Consider the following 19,494-nt stretch of genomic DNA (forward strand, 5'->3'; position numbering starts at 1 on the left):
GGGCCCCGTGGGAGCTCTGAACCCTGCCCCCAGCCAGCCTTCCAGTGTGGCTGCCTTGGATACCGGGGGCACGGGAGCCTTTTTCAGTCCTTGTCAAAGTGCAGGAACGATGTGCACTGAACCCTTTCCTCATCCCGCGTCTTGCTTCTCCTCAGCACAGGGCTCTTTATTCATCAATGGGCAAGAACCCACCTAAGGCCCCTGAAGGTTAACCTAGCTGCACACAAAAAAGGAGGGACACACACCTTTACGTGTCTACTGTAACACTATCCCTGGAATTAAGCTCGGGAAACCTCCTTCTTGGCAAAAAGCTAATTTTGACAAGATCGTGTTTGTCATGTGCTCTCTGGATAGGACCCAACAGGATTCCACCTAATTCCAAATTCCAAACAGCTTCCCATGCTTTGCTACCAAACACCCGGATAGCTTTTCCTGGGTATCCACATGACTTTGCTCTCCTTCCTACCTGCTGACCATCACATCAGCACTGAGAACACTTCAGGGAATCTTTGAAAGTGAGGACGACCCGGGGCGGGGGGGGCATGGTCAGCAGAGAGTCGGAGTGTCTTCATGATCTTGCTTTTGCTTTCACTAAAGCCACTGAATCCACCCATTTTCAGGGGAGCGCCATCTGTTTCCTTCTCATACGTGCAGCGGGTCGGGCTCTGTGGTGGGTGCTAAGCCTCATCCAGGCTCCTGAGGAAGCTGAACAGAGAAACTGGAGGATGTGCACCTTCAAGCTAGTGCCATCTATTCAGTTGCTGGCATCTCAACAACTGGAATTATCGTATGTTGGCTAAGCTTACCTGAATCCTAGCACTGAGCAAACAGTCAGGTCAGCTGGGGCTCTGTGAGCAATCTCCTAACAGCTAATGGGAATAATAACAGCTAAACTTCCAAAGTGCTTACTACGTGCCAGACAGCGCTCTAGAAACATGACAGCTATCAGCCCATTTGCGCTAATAGCATCGTACACTCATGAGGTACCTAATTACCATTCTCATTTTATAGAAACAAAATGAAGACTCTGCCTCTGCCCCAGGGGCAGGCCCCATGGGCTTCAAAATTTAAAATAAATACTGTGTTTCCTTCTATCTGAGAGGAGAAAAAAAAATCAAGGATTTCGAAAAGGGTCGATTCAGGTAGGGTTCCAGAAATGTATAACATAACTCTAACAATACTTATCCATCATTCTTAATTTGGGGATGCTTCCTTGTCCCTCTAAATTATCATAATCATAGAGTCCCACTGATGTTATTTTAGTGGAAAACCTTTCACAGGTTTGGCATTTCAAAGCTAGGGATTCTTAGCCCATGGAGAATGGACATAATGAATCATAAGAGAACATATGAATCATAAGAGAAAATTAAATTCTCTTCACAAAGGTTGAAGGATTAACTATATTAGACTGCCTTCTCATGCTCTGAAAGTTAACAGTCCTTGAGAATAAGACCATGCTACATGCAAGTTTGTCAGCACACTGTCTAGCTCATAGTAGGTGCACAGAAGAGTTTGCTAAACTGCACCAATAGAATGTGGTATAAGTACAGTGTGACTATACAAAATGGCAATCATTTAACAAATAGAACTTTTTCTTTTTCAGTCAAATAGTCCCCTGATGAGGCTGTGCACTTATTACCACAATGCGTCACTGTTCAGTGCTCTGAAGTATCCATCTTTGGGGGCTCTTTTCAAAGCCAGTCCACCAGCCCCATTCTAGTATATGTCTCTTGCCACTGTGTACCTCCGGTGACATTGCAAAGCTTTGAATGGCAGTTCTCAATCTAAAGACCAGGGTGCCCATTCGACTACAAAGTTTGGCGCCACTGACAAAGGCCATGCTACAGGCTCTAACTAAGGAAGACTGACAAACCGAAGCAACAGCTACATACTTAGAATAAGAATGTGGCTGCCCAAGGTGACTACCTCTAAGGCACAAACTCTCATACGGTGGAAGAAATCCTGATGTGTTTGACAGGAGGAATAAAGCTGAATTACTTGATAGTCACACATGTTATGTAGGAGTTCTCTATTAAAAGACTGTTTCATTAAACAGAACACCTAATTTTCAAATCCTGTCACGTAAGAGTCAGCTCCTTCTAAGTGTCCTCACTGCTCAGCCATTTCCAAAGAGCTGAGCAAATCAGAGAAGGTATCCCTATCTCTGAGCCTTTATTCATTTTGTTCCTCCTTTCAGGGACTTCTCTGTCCCACTCCTCTCTGCTTTATTCCTACCCTTCTTTCAAAGCCCTGCCAAAAGCCTCCTGTGTCCTAGTGCTCATAGCTCTTCTTGCTCTGAGCTCTCACAGAACTTGTTTCCATGGGGATCACTCACTCTGAACTGCCTTATACTTTCAGCTTTCTGTGTTAAAATCCTCCCAACTGGGACCTTATAAGCTCCTTGAGGGCAGAGAGAATAGTTTAGGTGCCTTTCAGTCCCCACTTGGTTACGGAGAGTGGCTTTTCCAAGGTCAAGAGTGAATGAGAAGAAAGTCTTGGCAGAGAGAGGAATGAGGCTAAAGAAAGAAAGACCCTTTTGACACAACCCCATTCTCCCATGACCTACTGGATGGCAAAGTGCTCACTCGAGTCACCTTTTCCAAACAGTACCTCTTGCCGGATGCAGAGCAGCACCCCCTCCTGTTGGGACTCTCCAGGCCTCACTCCTCTGAGGTATCCTAAAGCAGCCCTTGCTGTTTCCCGCCTCTGGGCAGTCCCGTCTTGTGTCCTACTGTGTCACTTTCCCTTTTTCCCCACTGCTCCTTCCCACAGGCAGAGATAGTCTTGAGACCCAGGCTCTCCTGCCCACCCCCTCCCTCTGCCTCAAGCTCTGTGTGCACCCTAAGGATGGGGGATTCAGGCAAGGATAGCCTCCGCTATTCCAAAATCATCAGCTAAGCCCAAAGCCTTTACTTTTCCTCCGACGTCAGCTTTTTTTTTTTTTTTTTTTAAGTGTCTTCATTGGATGGTAGTGGGCTCTGAAATAACTGCCAGGAAACTTCTCTCCTGCCCCCCGACCCCAATGTTAAGTGTCTCTCCCTTTCCTCGGTCTCTCTCCCACTTGCTGTCCTTTACACCTCTGTCATCATCTTCATTTCCCTGGCTTGATCCTATACCCTTTGCATCCAAGGAGCAAGAAAGGAGAAACTCACCTAGCTGAAATGTTTTCGTTTTTAGTTTACAGTGTAAAGGGTTAACCTGGAATTCTGAAGGGACTACCTTGCTCTTCTCCCTTCTCTCAAACTGCCTAACGAAAAGCAAAACTAATTGAGAAGGTTTTCTCTCATACAAATTGTATGTGTTTCCTTTGCAGGTGTATTATTATTAACTTTAAAAAAAAAAAAGTCACTTATTTAAAAATACATTGTAACCCTCAAGGATTTTCTTTGCATTGCTTCCAGCCACTCTCCTTTTGGGTGTGAAGCAAGGTAGGGGGGTTTTCTAACTGTCCCTCTGGCTAGTTAGGACCATGGGTCCTGAAGCAACAAAGCGTGGGCCACAGTGCTGACATTTCAACCCCACTGGCTGAGACCACGGTGCTGGCATTTCAGCCGCACTTGGACTTCACTGAGTTTCTTCAAGATCTTATCCCTGAGAATCATGGGAAGGCACTTAGCAGCAGCTGGTCAGAGGCAAAGGAAGCTCTGATTAGCCCTCACTGATGCTAAGTGCAGGCTGCAGGGAGGAACTAGCTCACCACAGGGCCTGCCTGAGGGCTCAGATCAAAAGTTCCCGTAGGTTAGGGCAGGGCTGTTGACGGAGGGGAAAAGGTGGAGAAAGGCTGCCATTACATTGGGTGCATTCGCGGACTCTGTGGCTCCCCAGCAAGTACCTTAATGAACGCTTCCATACAGCCGTTAAATAGTTTATGGCTACACACTGAGAGAGGCCTAGGTCTCCTCATTTTCTGTGGTTTAGGGGGAAGACAGGGGGGCCTAGGGGAAAACGGAATAAAAGAAATCAAGAAAGAAACCAATGTAAACATACAACTGGGAAAGACGCTCTTAAAACCCATGACTGGAGAAGAACACAAAATGCAAATGGAAGCCCCTGAACCCCCAGCACATTGGTGTCCAATGCTCCATCTGAAGGCCTTTGGATGTTTAGGGAATCTTAATTTACCCACAATGTCAGTCGGAAGCAAGACGCGTATAACACGAATGCATTCTAAATCACAGGGGGAAATAGCACGTGTCCAGGAAACCACTGAAACTCCAATCAGAGGCTGTCATCCTGCAAAGCTGACCAGATGGAGGGGGAATCGGGGAAAGAAATGTAATCTGTAGCCTGAGAAAGCAAGAGACTTCCAAAGATGATTGGAAGGGTTAATTTTCATTATTTTCACTTTAATTCATCACCTAGTCTCAACTCTCAATGTACCAGGGCACTGATCTCCCTAACGCCTCTTGGCATTTCAAATGCACTTGACTAATCTTTATTTCATTGATTTAAGAACCAGGCAATTATTATTCTCATTTTAGAGATAAAGAAATTGATGCCAAGAGGGAGGCTACAGCTTCTTTGCCGTCCTGGGGTGACCCAGGATGATGATTACATCCTGTTCTTTAGTCAAGTACACTTCGATTAAAGGGCTTCCAAATCCATTACCACACTTAACATCAGCTCAACCCTGTAGGTATGACTTCATTTTACAGAGGCGAAAACTGAGGCCTAGAGAGGGGAACTGGCAGAGCCAGGCCCCAAACCCAGGGCTCTTTGGCTCCGAATCCAAGCTTTTTCCCACTGGGCCAGTCATGGAGCCTTAGGGCCCTTCTTCATTTCCAGCCAAGGACTCGTCCATCCCATTAACCCTTGCCAGCGGAGGACCCGCAGGGTCAGGTTGAAAGTGTCTTGCTTTGCTTTAGGATCTCCATTCCCTGTGCTCCAGCCTTGGCAACAGGGAGGGGAAACCGCACTACAGTTCACCAGGAACAGTGAAACAGCCACAAACACTGGACCAGTTTCCAGAGTTGTTCACCATGCATATACCTGTGTCGGCTTATTTGCTCATCTTTTGCCACCCAAGTTGGCCTGACTCAATGTTGCCAGCCTTCCAGGGCAAAGGGCTCTGAGGTTAGGAGGAGTGCCCCTCACTAAGAGAAGCAGTTCATTTTCAAATGGTTTGGTTCACAATTTTGAGAGCAACAAGTTGGGGTACCCAGCCTGGCACAGATAATGTCCACATGTATAATAAGCAAAGACCTGATCCCCCAGGTCTTGATTGATTTCTGTGAATGGGCAAGAAATCTAATGGACTGCAGAGCCAATTGAGGTGAATGAGAGTCATGCTGCCTCTGCTCACTGGCCTTGTGTGTCTCTCAGTAGCCCAGCCATCCTGGAAACTCTAACCAACTTCTCCTCGGCGTTTGGGGTATTGAGCAAATGCTGCTAGCTCCAGGACATGCATGGGCAAAGACACAGTCGAACCAAATATCATGCTGCCCAAACATTGGAACCAAAATAAAAAGCACAGACCAAAATTTTGAAAAGAAATAACAGGCAAGATTATTTCAAGCCCACCTTGGATCTTTTGTCAATTTGGTTAGCTAAGTCCATGTCATTTCTTTTTTGTAAGGTACTTATTTTTTGAGGATAAAGGTATGTGGGGCTGGTATTTCTTCTGCTTTCGAATTTCCAAATGCCAAAAGACAGTGCTAAAATGTGACATAAGGCCATAGGTTTCAAGTCTTGGAATTAGGAATAATGAGGATAGCAACTTCGCCACCTTGTTTTCATAGTATTTTCAGTTTCCATTTTTGAATGTTCTCAGATTTTTTTCCTTACCTCACATGGTATGATACCCTCACAACAACTCTGTGAGGTAAACAAGAATTATTAAACCCATTTTAGACATAAGGCAAATGAGCTGATGAGAGATTAAGAAACTTGCCCAAAGTCATTGGGTTAGAATTCATTTATTCCTACTCCAGGTTCCAGTGAGTGTGAAGTTGAGAAATTAAATTTATCACAGGACATCCAACAGTAGCATTAAATTATCTGTTGAACTCCAATGGCCAGCAAAAGTAGAGACTCTTAATGCAGGTGTTGGACACTCAATATCAAAAACTCTTGGTGCCCAAGTGGTGGTGGGTTTCCTCAAAATAAGTCCTAAGGACGTTTTTTTTTCTTTAAGTTTATATAATAAAGAGAAAATAGGATACGTCTTCCCATTTCTCCTGCCCAATCCAGAAAGCAAAGGACTATTGGAATCACACCAAGACTTCTCTCTTCGTGTGATGTTCTGTGTACTGACTGGACTCTCTGACAAGGAAACGTAGCTATCCCAACTTTGCATGACATCAAATCGATACCGACTTACTGAAATGCTGGGTGGGGCACAAAGTGGGGAGCAGGGGGACAGCTCAGCCAAGGAAAGTGGGGCAGCCTAAGCCTTCCATCTCTTCTGCTGCTCAGTTGCAGAGCAAAAAGGAAAGAAAGAGAGAGAGAGAGGCAGGGAAAACAGGAACAGAGAAAGCCACGGAGAGGAGGAAAGAGAAACCAGAGACCAATGCCCCCTTTCTGCTTTTCAACCAAGATGAAAATTAACATATGTTGGAAACACAGGAATCGGCCTCAAAATTTTTCCGTGACCAAAAGGACAACCTAATAGACATGGGCATCAATGTCCAAAATGGCAACAATGTTGTAGTTCAATGGTGGTCAGGCTCTTGGAGGCTGTAAATTGGGTTGTATCTGTTTGGACAGTAATCTCCAGTGATCTCACCTCTAATCCATACCATGAGGGCAAATCAACCTAAGTTAAAGAAGCTAGTCCTAGTTTGAATAACCATAATCAAACCTTATGGTTGCATCTGGCTTTGAGAGGTACCATATACTTTTCAAGTGCATTATTTTGTTTGTTTGGCCTAAATTACGGGATTATTATTCATTCGAGCTAGTCTAAGATGAGGTTAAGGGTGAGAAAAATATAATGTGTTCCGGCCCATTACAAAATATAATGTGTTCCGTCTGTACAAGGCCTGCAGCTACCTGCCTGAGGGGGATCTGCTCAAATGACCACCCACACTGACATTGACTTTGGACAGGAAACTATGGAAGACACAGAGAGCCACAGTATAGAAACATCTCACCCAGGGATTTCAGATTAATTTAAAAACCATTTCCGAGTTGACAATTCATTGCAGAGAAAGTTCAAAATGATTTTTGGAATTAAAGGGAAGCTTTCAGTTTACTAACCAAGTTGCCTTCAACCTTGGCCAAGAGCCAGAGTGCAGATGGCTGCAGTGTATCTAAGTGGGAGGTCTGGTAAGCCTAGCTTGGATTTCTCAGGCCCTAGGTCAAAGAGGGTGTAGAAGACAATATTCTCGGTGGGCTATACAAAAAAAACAAAACAAACAAACAAACAAAATCTCAACTTTTCTCTGAGGTAGACCCTGGGATCTGGTCAAAGATTTGATTTCGGATCTTTCCTGCAACCTACTGGGACAATCTTCTCTCGTGTAAATTCTAGGAATCAAGAAAATGTGAGGAATGGCTCATTTTGTCCATTTGTTTCACTATTTGCAGACTTTGGTGTAAAATGTGGCTTCTGTTCTTTGAGGACTATGACAATACTCCCTCTTGCCAGAATAAATAAATAAGTCAGGGATTTGTTTCTAAAAGGTTCTTAGAAAGTGATCCTGCACATCTGCTGATCCATGTGCTAGAAGGTCACTGCCTGGCATTCTGTATCATCCTGATGTTCCCAGACTGCCCAGGCCTAGAGGAATAGCTGCCCAGGCTGAGCTTCTCCAGAGCCCTCAGTCTCTGTTATCCTGGGCCCAGCAAACTGAAAACCCCAGAGCTTTTTCCAAGCTTCTTCCTAGCCAACTCCCTTCTAGATGAGTAAAGAGTTTAGGATTTATCTTCCCTCTTGCCAAGTATTAAAGCTTTCTAGGAGTCTGGGCCACTGGGAAGAATTTGTGGAAAAAGGATGTCGTCAGGTCGCTGGGTCCAGAATGAGACAAAAGGTAGCCCTCCACTGCCACCTCGGGGAAAGGGCAGGCCTCTGGGCAACTGCTGAATGCATACTTGGCAGTGAGGTAGCTATTGCTGGGAGCTCAGAGACAGATAAGCTGTAAGGCACAACCTGGGTAATGACAGGGCTGCTTATGGATCTAAACTCTCTGAAAATAGCAGAAAGGTCTAGTCGCTGAAAATCTGCCTGTCAGCTGTCAGCTGCCGAGTGGAAAGTGTTCACTGGCTCTGGTCTGCTCAGGGAAAAGCACAAAGGGTAATGTTGAGCAAGCTGGAGAAAAAGCAGAAGTTGCCCGTTTGTTATTTTCCCAGCAAGGGACCCTGCATCAGTTCATCCAAGTGCCAGTGAGGTCCAAAGCCAGGGTGCGGGCGGTAGAGGCGTCTGTGCACAAGTACGTGGGTATGCGCATGCGTATGCCCAGACGTGTGTAATTCCAGCCAAATCCAAAGCATTGGCAAATGGGGACCCTAGGCAGGGTTCCCCACTTCGGCTCAGCAGTCATATAACAGATGGGGAGATAAGTCGACAGCAACCCCACAGCCTCCGGCCTCTACTGGTTCCCTTCAGCCACTCTGCAATATATTACTGTCCCACCCGATGGATTGTGCAGTCACAGGGGAGATACCCCACTGAAATTAGCTCTGAAAGCCCCTCCCCATCACCAGCCTGGAGGGGGCGTGGCTTCAGTCTAAGCCGAGAACCAGCAGAACAGCCCAAATAGCACATTCTCCTCCCCTCTCAGCATAGCCACACCATCCCCTCGGGACAGTGGTGAAGAGCTGTCCCACTCTAAGAATACCTCAGCTTGTCTAAGCTCTCACCGAAGTCTGTCTTTCCAGCCTTCCTCCACTCCTGCTCCTCCCACCTCATCCCACCCCTACCTAAGGGCAGCAGGCAAGCGAAAACAAGATCGCCAGCTCTTACCTGGTCGTGCCACATTCTGCTCTTTCCCCTAGAAAGAAAAGTATATACTGACGTTTAGTTGTTTTAACCAGAAAACATTCATCTTTTTCCTAAGAACATAAAATAACTGGTATTAATCATTTGTGAAATGGAGAACCGAATCGTTCCTAAGGTACGGTCTGTTGGAAAGAACCGCCTCTTATTAAATCCCCAGTTCCTCTTATTCGTGGGACTATGTTCACATACATCTCTTTTTATTGTTCACATACATTTTTTTTAGTGATTTCAAAGTACAGCACAGATGGCATCAGAATCACCTGGGGCCCTCGTTAAAAATGCAGATTTCTGGGCTCTCCCATGGGCCTTCTGAATCAGAACCTCTGCGATAAGAACATTTCTGGACAATTTTAAAAAATGGAATCATGCAATATGTGGTCTTTTGTATTCTTTCACTTAGCATGGTGCTTTTGAAGTTCATCCATATAGCATGATTCGGTACTTCAGTGCCTTTATGGGGAGCAGTAGAGAATTTCTAGGCCAGTGCTGTCCAAGCATTTATTTTCTCTACCAAAAAAAAAAAGCTGAATGAGGCTGAGGAGAGAAATGAGGGGAGCTGGAGGGTAACAAAGGTCTGAAAATAGAACTTGGAGTGGGTTGGCACACGATTCCTTAATTCCTGACCAAAGGCACAAGCAGTTGCAAGAATGACTGCGGTTGCCTGTACTGGAGCCAAAGACCAAAGCAAGAAAGGAGAAAAGTTACTTTAAAAAGACAAATGTGTTCTGCTTGATTTGTGTGTTTGGGATCTGGAGTAAATTTCTACCAGATACCAATTTGAGGTAAATTTTCACGTAGTCTCAAGACTCTGAGTTGGAGCCAATGGTAACCCATGAGAGGGGTGAGCCAATGGCCTGCACTGACTATAAAGCACATTATTCCCCTCAGGGCTGCAGTTAATTCACAAAGGGGACTAGGAGGAATTTCCCGCTCCACCTCTTGGTTCCAAATTATCTACTCCTCCGGGTGCCCTAATGGGCAGTCACACTGTCCTTTAAGCTCTGACTCACCGCATTCCTTCCCATCTTTGCCCTTGCTGTTCCCTCTGCCTCAAGACTTTCCCTGGGTTTCATGTGGCTGACACCTTCCTCTTCATTCTCAGCCTAAATGGCATTTTCCCTCAAAGGCCTCTCTGATCACCCAACCTAAAGCAGATGCCCCCATGGCTCCCCAGACCCCCGCCCGCCACATACACAATTGTTTTCTATCTCAGCCCAAATGTTCCATTCATGGCACTTATCATGCTTATAATTCTTTATTCAGTAGTTTGTTTACTATTTGAGGTCTCTCTTCCCCATGAGGGCAGAAACCTTGTCTGTCTTGTATACTCTGTGCCCCCAGTCTTTGCCACACAGTGCCTGGGCTTTTGAATAGATGGATGGATAAATGAATGAACAGACAAGGAAGGGGAGGAAGAAATGGGGAGGTAGAATCAAAGGATTTAGGTCCTGCAGTGAAATGTCAGCACACACTCAAGGCAAGGAATCTAATCTATGCTCCTTCAGCTTTAGATCACCTTCCAGCACTTAAGAATCCCATTACCAATATCTTTTGGAATCTGCTGTCTCAACTTCTAACAAATATCAGAAATCAAAAACGCTCTGCCCTTTACCTTATGAGAACTGTTAGGATTAGAAAAAAATATTTTATAGTTAGTGGCTTGGTCATTTTCTAGAAGGTCAGACTGTCTGGTCCTGGTGGACATTTTGCTCTGTAATGGGCTATTAAATCTTGGCCTGAAAAAGGTTATGTCTCCTCCTTTTTATAGACAAACACTATTCATCCTTGAGGGGCTTTAATAAATTGAAAAACCACCTATAGCTTGGGTGTAAGCCCTGGAGCTTACAGACTACACAGAGCAATAAAAAGGTCAGAGATCTAAGACTCAGAGATGATAAACTAAGAATTCTCTGGCCAATAAAGCAACATAATAACAACCAAAGGTATATAAGGGCAAATACTCTTTTTTCCAAGATGTAGCAGTGATATCATTTCTAACAAAAAATGCCAATTCGTGGGACACCTAGAAGCTTTTTTGACTTGTGTATCTAGGGTCAACTCTGTTTAAAAATTCACTTCTAAGTGAAGGTGACCCAAAATATTTTGTTTCCTCTAGCTTGTGGTTTCTTTCAGCCATGCTGGCAAAACAGTACCTGAGAAAAATTCAGGCATTTGATATGACACTTCATTTCATTAATTAAAAAAAAAAAAAAAAAAAAAAAGAGGGGAGGTCCATAGTGTAGTGGTTAGCACATCTGCTTTGCACAGAAGGCCCTGGGTTCACACCCCAGGTGGAGCCATGGACCATACCCCGGGCACGCAGGGCCTCGGATGCATGCCGCAAGCGTGTGGAGGAGATGCCCCACCTTCAGAGATTTAGTTCCTAAGGGGAGACAATAACATCATGGGTCAGGGGTGGAAGTGGGGGGAGAGGAGGAGAGAAAAAGTATCTTTTTAGTTGAAATATTCCACTTGGCCCATTTCTCACCTGTTTTTCTAAAAGTTTTCAGATTATCCCTCCACGATCAAAATGGCCATCAGATGATATAAAAAGGTCATTGATGCAGGTATAACCCTACCCCTAGCCCCATTCTTAAAAGGGCTTTCTAATGAATGAAAGAGTCAATGTGCTCAGGTAAAGGTGAATCATCTGGTAATACATGAAAAAATAAATTAGCCAAAATTCTGAGCTCTCTCTGGCCTGCTTATTCCATGTCCCCCTTGCCCAGTGGGCAATAACTTTATCAATCTAAGTCAATACAAATTTTCCTATTCACAAATTCTCTCTTTTTGCCCAATGCCCTACAAATCCATATATACCTTTATCATGCAGTGAACAAACAAAAATGACTAAAGTTTTGGTCTCAGCTTCAGTTTTTTCAGAAATTCTATAATTTATTAACTGTAGTTAATACAGTTAATAATAACATATCAATATTCATTCCTTAATTGTGAGCAGAACACCATACTAATGTAGGATGTCAATAACAGGAGAAATTGGACACAGAAGCTCTGCACTATCTTTGCAACTTTTCTGTAAATCTAAAACTAGTCTAAAACAAAAAAGTTCGTTAAAAAAGAACTGCCCCAGAATTGACCAGTCTACTAAGACCCATCTCGGTTATCGAGAGCAGCACAGTGGGCCTTTCCACCGCGGGCTTACTGGAAAGCAGGACTATGGCAGTTCTCCTAGGGGCCTCTTTCTAAAGCTGCATTTTCCTGTAGCTTTTTGGTGCTGAAGGACTCAGAAGAAGGACTGGTAAATCATACCTCAGAGCAAAGTGTAACTGAAGGCTAAATAAATCTGGAAGACAAAATGGGTCAAGAGTTATGCCCACCAAAACTGGTAATTATTATTTCATTAAGGCCATTCAGGCCAGGGCAGTAATAGAAGGTTGCATCTGAGAGTGCTCATGGGGGAGCCAGAGAGAAGCACTTTGTCATCTGGGGTCTTATTTTTTAAAAGAACATCTAGTTTTCTAAATCCAAAGCATGTGATTTCAAAAATGTAAGTAGCTACCAGCTCATATTGACCTGCCCTTTGTTACATGGCTCATGAAAAAGAGCCCTCAGCCTTTGGCCCTATGACCATAAAAACCAACCCTCCTCTTTAATGCTGATCGTGAAAGCTACCCCCCCTCACACACTCACCCAAGCTCCTCTCTAACATTTTCTGTCTCTTCCCTTTTGCTCTGTTCTTGCTGTTTTGGTTCCCTCTTGGTTACCCACACTCCTCCATGGCCCCACTCACCTGGCCCAATACTAAAATGTCAGGATAGGCAGAATGTAGAGGGGTCAGGGGAAATAAAGAAAAGACTCGTTGCAACTCATTTTTTCCCACTCTTACCCCTCAGTTAATGAGTTCTGACAAATGTATATACCCACGTAGAACCACCACCCAAATCAGGTTATAGAATATTTTCATCACCCCCAAAGTTCCCCAGCTCTCACCAGCTAGAACACACGAAACTGTAATCTATGGTGACAGAAATCAGATCAGTGGTTGCTGGGGGTGAAGTATGGGGAGACTGACTACAAAGAGGCCCAGGGCACCTTTAGGGTGATGAAGATGTTCTATATCTTGATATGAGTGGTTACACCTAGGCATTTGTGTTCATCAAGACTGATTTCTACATATATATGGGTGTATCTTATTGTATATAACGTATCTATAAACAAAGTTGATTGAAAATGTTCCATTGATATTAATTTTAAACCCCTGGTTATTCCTCCAAGCCCTGGTCATTTATCTTCGTTGAAGCTGTCCCAGCTCTCCTGGGTCCATGGTGATCCCTTCTTCTCCTGACTCACAGCCCTCAGCCTGTACCATTCATTTGGCAATTCATCCAGTATTTCTGTGACAACGTTATCATTACTAAGTTTTTTATGAATTCATGAACTTTCTCCCAGCTCGTTTAGAGGGCTGTTCCCTCTAAAGCATAGGGCTCACCGATGCCAAGCATCTGCAGATCCTGGCAGCCTGCTTGATAGTTGCCAAGTGGACAGGGCTAAGGAGGTCTTGTATGGCCGGAGCACAGCCACTGGGATGTGCACCCACAAGGAGAAGACAGTGATCCAATGAAGAGCAAGGACATGCTGTGGGCGGCAAACACTCAATGGCCAATAGATGCCAGCCCCAGGCCCCAGCACAACTCTCATCCTGTAATGCTCTTCCTGCCCCCGCTCCCAAACTCCTGGGTGACCTCTAGACCTGCTTCAAGTTGTCATCTCAGGATCTACTGGAATCATCAACTTGGAAATTGCTTTCATCTCTCTCCTTTTGGCTCCCTATTTCCTGGACCCCATGTGTCCTTTCCTTTTGGTGGAGCACATCTTTCAGCCTACAGCCCTCTCTCCAAACAGAATACACCTGAGTGTGAAAGCTAAGGGTGCTCCAAGCAGGGCTCAGCAGCTTCATAAACCCCCAGTCAGCCTGCACTCACAACTAAGTCTCATACCAAGTCCCAGGGTCAACCAGGACTTGCTATAAACAATCCTGACCTTGTGTCCTAGTTCATGTTCTGGTGACTTTTCCATTCAATATTCATTCAGTGACTATTAATTGAGTGCGGACTATGAGCCAGGCACTGTTTTAGGCACTGGGGAAAATAAGCAAGGAAGTCCATAGTCTGATTGACGATATGATACTGTTGGGGGTCGTGGGCATGACCAAAGACAATAAGTAAGTGAACAAACAATACATAGGATGATTTCACATAGTGATGAATGAGATGAAGAAAATCAAACAGACAGAATGTTGGAACAGAGGTGGTGATTCCTTGATGTCAGGTGGCAAGGAGAGTCTCACCGAGGATAAGGAACCATCCATACAGAAATCTGTGGTCGGGGCATGGGGAACCGCATATGCAAAGGCCCTGGGACAGGAATAAACTCAATGAATTTTGTAGGGAAGAAAAGAACTGAGTGTGGCTAGAGCATAGTAAGGGAGTGGAGAATGGCAGATGATGAGGTCAGCAAAATAAGTGGAGATTAAATAATGTAAAGCCTCGTGTGTCATGAGAGAAGTTGGGATTTTATACCAACCATCATTGGAAACTTTGGATAGTTTTAAGCCTCGTCCTCAGACCTCTCAAGGACCAAACTCTGCCCTATATATATGGCTTTTCTTTTGACTCAGAATCCTGGCCAGATACTCCAATACTATTCCTGGCAAAGAGTATCTGTGAAAAGCATGAAGGTGCACCCCTGTGTCCCTGCATTCCTATCCCCTATCTGTTGGGGCTCATTAATCGCTTTGCCTTGAACTGTTTCCCACAACCTAAACCAATGTTTGTATTTGCCCCTATTTTCTGCAACCAGACCAGACCCTGTTCAGCATCTGTTCCAGGGCTGTAGACCACAGACTGTGGCAGCCTGCATAGTCCTTGAAGGTGGCCCCAATACCAGGCTTCATACTGCCAAGTACCCAGTGCCTCAAGGTGAAACAGCTCACAGGGCCACAACGAAATCCAGCAGGGAAGACAGGCCCTCCTCACAGGCTACCGCCACCACCTGACTCACCTTCGCCCAGGGTCTGCTTGAGTAAGTCGTGCTTGGCCTGCAGCTTAGTGATGAGGTTACTGCCATTCACGTACTCCTTAAATTTCTGTAAGACACAAGGCACAAAGACATGACAGGTTGCAGGGCCAAGTCCCACAATCTCTGCCTCTGTAATGCGACTCCAGGGAAGAGAGGTCAAAGGGAGATTGTAGCATGAGGGTGGACCCCCGTATGGGGAAAGGGGGCCTCTGCATCCACTCATTTGCTCTTCTCTGTCAGATGCTCAGCTCTGCCATGCATGGCTGCCCAGTCCTGAGGGCTTCAGGCATTTCAGGTCAGTTTTGGGAACATGAAGAAAGCTCAGGGAGCAGTGAAAGGCACTTTTGTCAGGTGAGGACTGTGGGAGCTGCGAGCAGAGGGCTTCTTCAGTCATCAAAGCTCCACTGTGCTTTTGGACCAAGAGCAATGAAGACAGAATGATCCCGGGGGCACACAGCTGAGGCAGGAGCACTTCACTGGAGCTGTCGGAACAAGTCTTTTTTTATCCGGCCCCTGGTCTGGAGGAAGAAGAGCTCTCGGGCCCCTAGAGACCTTTACATTAAAATAACCTCAACTGCATTGGGTGATATATTTTCTTCTTTTTGCAGATGAGGCAAGTGAGGTTGGCACAGTTAAGTGATGTGCCCAAGATCCCAGGGACCCCCAGGCTGTCTCTGGTTCAGGAGCCTGGCCAAGCACAATGCACTTTGAAGCAGTGGGGATGGACAGGGCCCCCCCAGAACAGAAATGCATCTATCTGCCCCAAGTCCAGCCAGGCCTCAGCCAAGCCAACGAACAGGGACCAGCTTTCTTGCTCCCTACTGCTGTCCTCCCATCACCACCTCCAAATCACTGAAACACAGGGCCAGAGCCCTCCCTCCTGGAGCATCCCTTTGCTGGACACTTCTGGATCCAATTCCTACAGCTGGGCCTTGCATATTGTAGGTGCTGAGGGACTTAGCTGAATCCCTGACTTGGTGAGGCTAAAGTAGCAGAGTAGAGAGAGATAACAAGCTAACGATAAATGTAAGTAAAATACACAATTGGTCAGATAGTGGTGAATGCTAAGAATGAAAATAAAGCAAAAATTGGGGACTGGGAGTTGGGGCAGACCTCACTGCGAAGTTGACATATGAGCTGAAGGAGGTGAGAAAGCGGCCATGTAGGTACATGGTGGGAAACAGCATTCTAAGCAGACAGGGATGGACGCGATTGCTCCAAATCTGCCAGCAAGTTTCTCTCACAGAAATCCATTCTATTGCCCCAGCCAGAATGTTCAGAAAGGGGTACAGAGGAGCAGAGAAGTGAGCCACAGAGGCTCAGGACGCCCCGATATGACCCGTAAATGTCTGGAACATTACTATCTTCCCGTTGAACACAATTGTAGGGGGCAAGGCCCATGGAGTGTGGGGATGACATGTGCACAGATAATATTGAGGTCACCTCACCCTGGCCCCCCTCAGTGGCTTTCTGGAATGGCTGGGCTGATGGGAGATTGTGGTGTCCCTTCTCTTTGGCCAGGTTCTTCTTAGCTTCTAAGACCTTGTCTCTTGGTCACTTAGAGTTACTCTCCCTTGTAACCACAGAGCCCTTGACAGTTTTCAAACATGTTCATTAGGTCTTCACCACAATCTTGGATGGAAATGGAGGGAACATCGCCATTCCCAGAGGAGACAGGAGCTTAAAGCTGCTGCCGCTCAGTGTGTGACCTTGGGCAGATTACTGAACACTCCTTGGCCTCCACGCCCTCTTCAGGGGAGAATGAGAGTAGACTCACAGTGTTTCTCCAAGTATGGTACAGAGACCAGGGGCCTCCTACCCAGCCAAGGAGGGGGTTGATATGCAGATTCCTACTCTGGAATATTGGGAGCCTAACACCTCGGTTTATACCTGAGGAAAACCCCACAGAGGCCCAGAAGTGTTCACATTACCAAGGCCCCACCTCAGGGAGGGTGGTAGTCTGGGAATCTATGTTTTAAACAAGCTTCCTACGTGATTCAAATGCACACTTCAGTTTGATAACTACTCACCTAGAGGCTCTTTCTGAATGCTTCTAGTAGTAATGCCTCTTAATTTTATCATGTGTTTAAAAATTCACCATAAAAACACAGCAGGGTATAAGGAGACATTTTCTCTACCATGCTTCACTGCTCCTGGTAGTTGAAGCTCTAATTCCAAACGCGTAACTCAAGCCTTGGTGGGTTATTCACTTTCACCCTGGAGCTCTGGGGCCTGTGGACTCTGCCCACTTCGAAGTTTCACCCTGGCTTCACATGTGACCCGTGAAGGAAAGATGTCTAAATTGTACTGATGTCTAAATTAAAAGAAATATTATATCCTTCAAAATGCTCAAAATAATGTCACAACATTAAGTCAGGAGTTGCATTAGCTGACCAGGTTGAAAAACTGACTATTAAGATTAAAATGTAGCATCGATGACCCTTAATCATGACATCGGTAAATTATATCTTAATTTCAAGCAGGCTGGACCCCCTTTCCTGCTTCTGCCATCCAGATTTATTTGCTTCTGTTGTCAGAATGAATTAATACTCATATGCACTCTTTATGTATCTTTGCAATGCATAAATTCTCTCTGCAAACATCGGAGGTCCTCAGCAGAAGTGGTAAATCCCAGAAATTAGCATTAGCTGATTCACTAAGACTAACTATGTTTTCTTTCATTAAAACAACAAAGTCGAAGAGTGTCAACTATTGGTTTTTGACAAGGGATCTGACAAGACCAATCCCAAGATGGAGCGGGATGTTAGAACTGAGTGGCTTTGTGACTGGTTAAATGACCACAACCTAAAAGTGCTGATTTGTGGATCAATGCCAGCCTAATGACGTATTTTTAACAACTCTGCCTTTGGCCTTGCCCCTAGTATACCCATTATTATTTTTAATTGACAAACGTTAAAGCATGGAGCTACGCTCACTGAATCTGCAGACGACACAAGATCTGAAGAGACAGCATTTATGTTGAACAACTGGATCAGAATCTTGACGGTCTGGAGCCATTAAGAGGAAATCTAACTGTTGATAAACATAACACCTACCCAAGATGTCGCCTACACATCTTTTAGGAGGAGAGTGGCCTCTGATGCAATGGCAATGTGTAGGAAATAGAGATTTAACTGATATTAACTTAACTTTCAAGAAAAAAAAAAAGAAATATGATTTTAGGACATCTGAAAAGGAGCATAGCATCCACTGTGAAAGGAGGTGCAAATTTAGTTCTATTCTGTGCTGGTCAGACCTCTGCTGGTAGTCTCAATTTAGAAGAGGCATCAACAAATGGAACATATTCAGGAGAGAATCACAAGGATGCTAAGGCCATTCAAAAGCAAAGAACCAGATATGTTTAGCCTGGAGAAATAAAAGCCCAGCTCCCTGTAACTACGCCAAAGACTGTCTTGTAGAATTAGCTTCTCTCCAGTTGCCCCAGAACACAGAATCAAGATCAATGACTAGAAATTTTAGTGCAGCAGATTTCTGAAAATAACAGAGAAAAGGGAAAACATTATAATATAATATCTATAGCCAGTCACAAGCCAAACAAAAGGGCAGTTCAGGGCAAAAGGGAGCTTTTCCTCCTGGGGCTGTTCAAGCAGAATCTATTTGATTTTTTGGCAAGGAAATGGCTGAATGGGATCAAGCATCAGATGGAAGATTTAAGGTCCCTTCCAATCCCAAATTCTATGTTCACTAAACACACAGTGAACTAAAGCCTCAATGCCCCTTATTCTTGTTCTTCCCTGTCCCTGGCTGAGTTAAATGTTAGCAATCTAGGATTTTACATGAAGAGCTGGCAACTCACCAGCAATTTGCACGGCTCACACAGGGCATTGCTTCCAAAAGCCTGTACCCCAACTGAAGACAACACAACATGACAACCATACACTAAACTTTAGGGTAGTCACGTGGGTGTACACTTGGCTCCATTACCATTTTCCTCTCACCCAATTGAACATGCCCTCTTTTTTTTTTTTTTTCCATAACAGGAAAGATGCAATAACTGTCAATTCAAGATCAGTGCCAAAGCTATCCATTGGTAATTTGCTTCCTGAATTTCACAAAGCCAAGCCAGGCAACTTAATTTGAGAAGCATGTTGGAAGAATTTTAGGTCTAACTGACCCACACGGTTTTGCTGGCTCCCACTAGCATGGGCTGCTCCCCAAAAGTCAATGCCAGTTGGGTGAGCAGGCAGCAGGTTCTGGGTCCAGGACACAACTTACTGTAAAATAAAACATTTCTGTTTCCTGCTGGTTGGCTCTTCTTTTGGCGATGTTGATCTTGCTCATGTAGGTCTCAGAGGCGGCAGACTTTACAGATTCTGTAGACCGACTGTGTTGGAAAGCATCAGAGACGTCGAAGTCTTCCACAGTCAGCATGTCCTGCAAGGTCTGCATGGTGGCGTCCAGGGTTTTTCTCACCTGGGAAAAACAGCATGTCAACAAAAATCCTTCAGTGTCAGAATGCAAAGTCTTTCTCCCAGGTAGCCCAATCTAGTCGTTTT

At 45.0% G+C, this 19,494-nt stretch overlaps 1 protein-coding gene across 6 annotated transcripts in view; it reads right to left on the reverse strand.

Annotated features, from left to right (window-relative positions):
• The window catches only part of SRGAP3 (SLIT-ROBO Rho GTPase activating protein 3), a 228,604-nt gene that overhangs the window by 38,566 nt on the left and 170,544 nt on the right, over positions 1 to 19,494 (reverse strand). For 2 of the 6 annotated variants that reach the window (XM_036218674.1, XM_036218676.1), the window contains exons 9-12: positions 19,214 to 19,411; positions 14,960 to 15,044; positions 8,903 to 8,930; positions 6,320 to 6,406 (exon numbers count right to left, since the gene is read on the reverse strand). In XM_036218674.1, coding sequence (XP_036074567.1) covers positions 6,320 to 6,406; positions 8,903 to 8,930; positions 14,960 to 15,044; positions 19,214 to 19,411 — 398 coding nt within the window. Of the gene's footprint in view, positions 1 to 3,832; positions 3,936 to 6,319; positions 6,407 to 8,902; positions 8,931 to 14,959; positions 15,045 to 19,213; positions 19,412 to 19,494 lie in introns of all 6 variants that reach the window. The other 4 variants (XR_004950334.1, XM_016134853.2, XM_036218677.1 and 1 more) reach the window with 3 other exon arrangements.

This window comes from Rousettus aegyptiacus, unplaced genomic scaffold, assembly GCF_014176215.1.
Source record: "Rousettus aegyptiacus isolate mRouAeg1 unplaced genomic scaffold, mRouAeg1.p scaffold_m13_p_4, whole genome shotgun sequence".
In the NCBI taxonomy this organism is placed as follows: domain Eukaryota; kingdom Metazoa; phylum Chordata; class Mammalia; order Chiroptera; family Pteropodidae; genus Rousettus; species Rousettus aegyptiacus.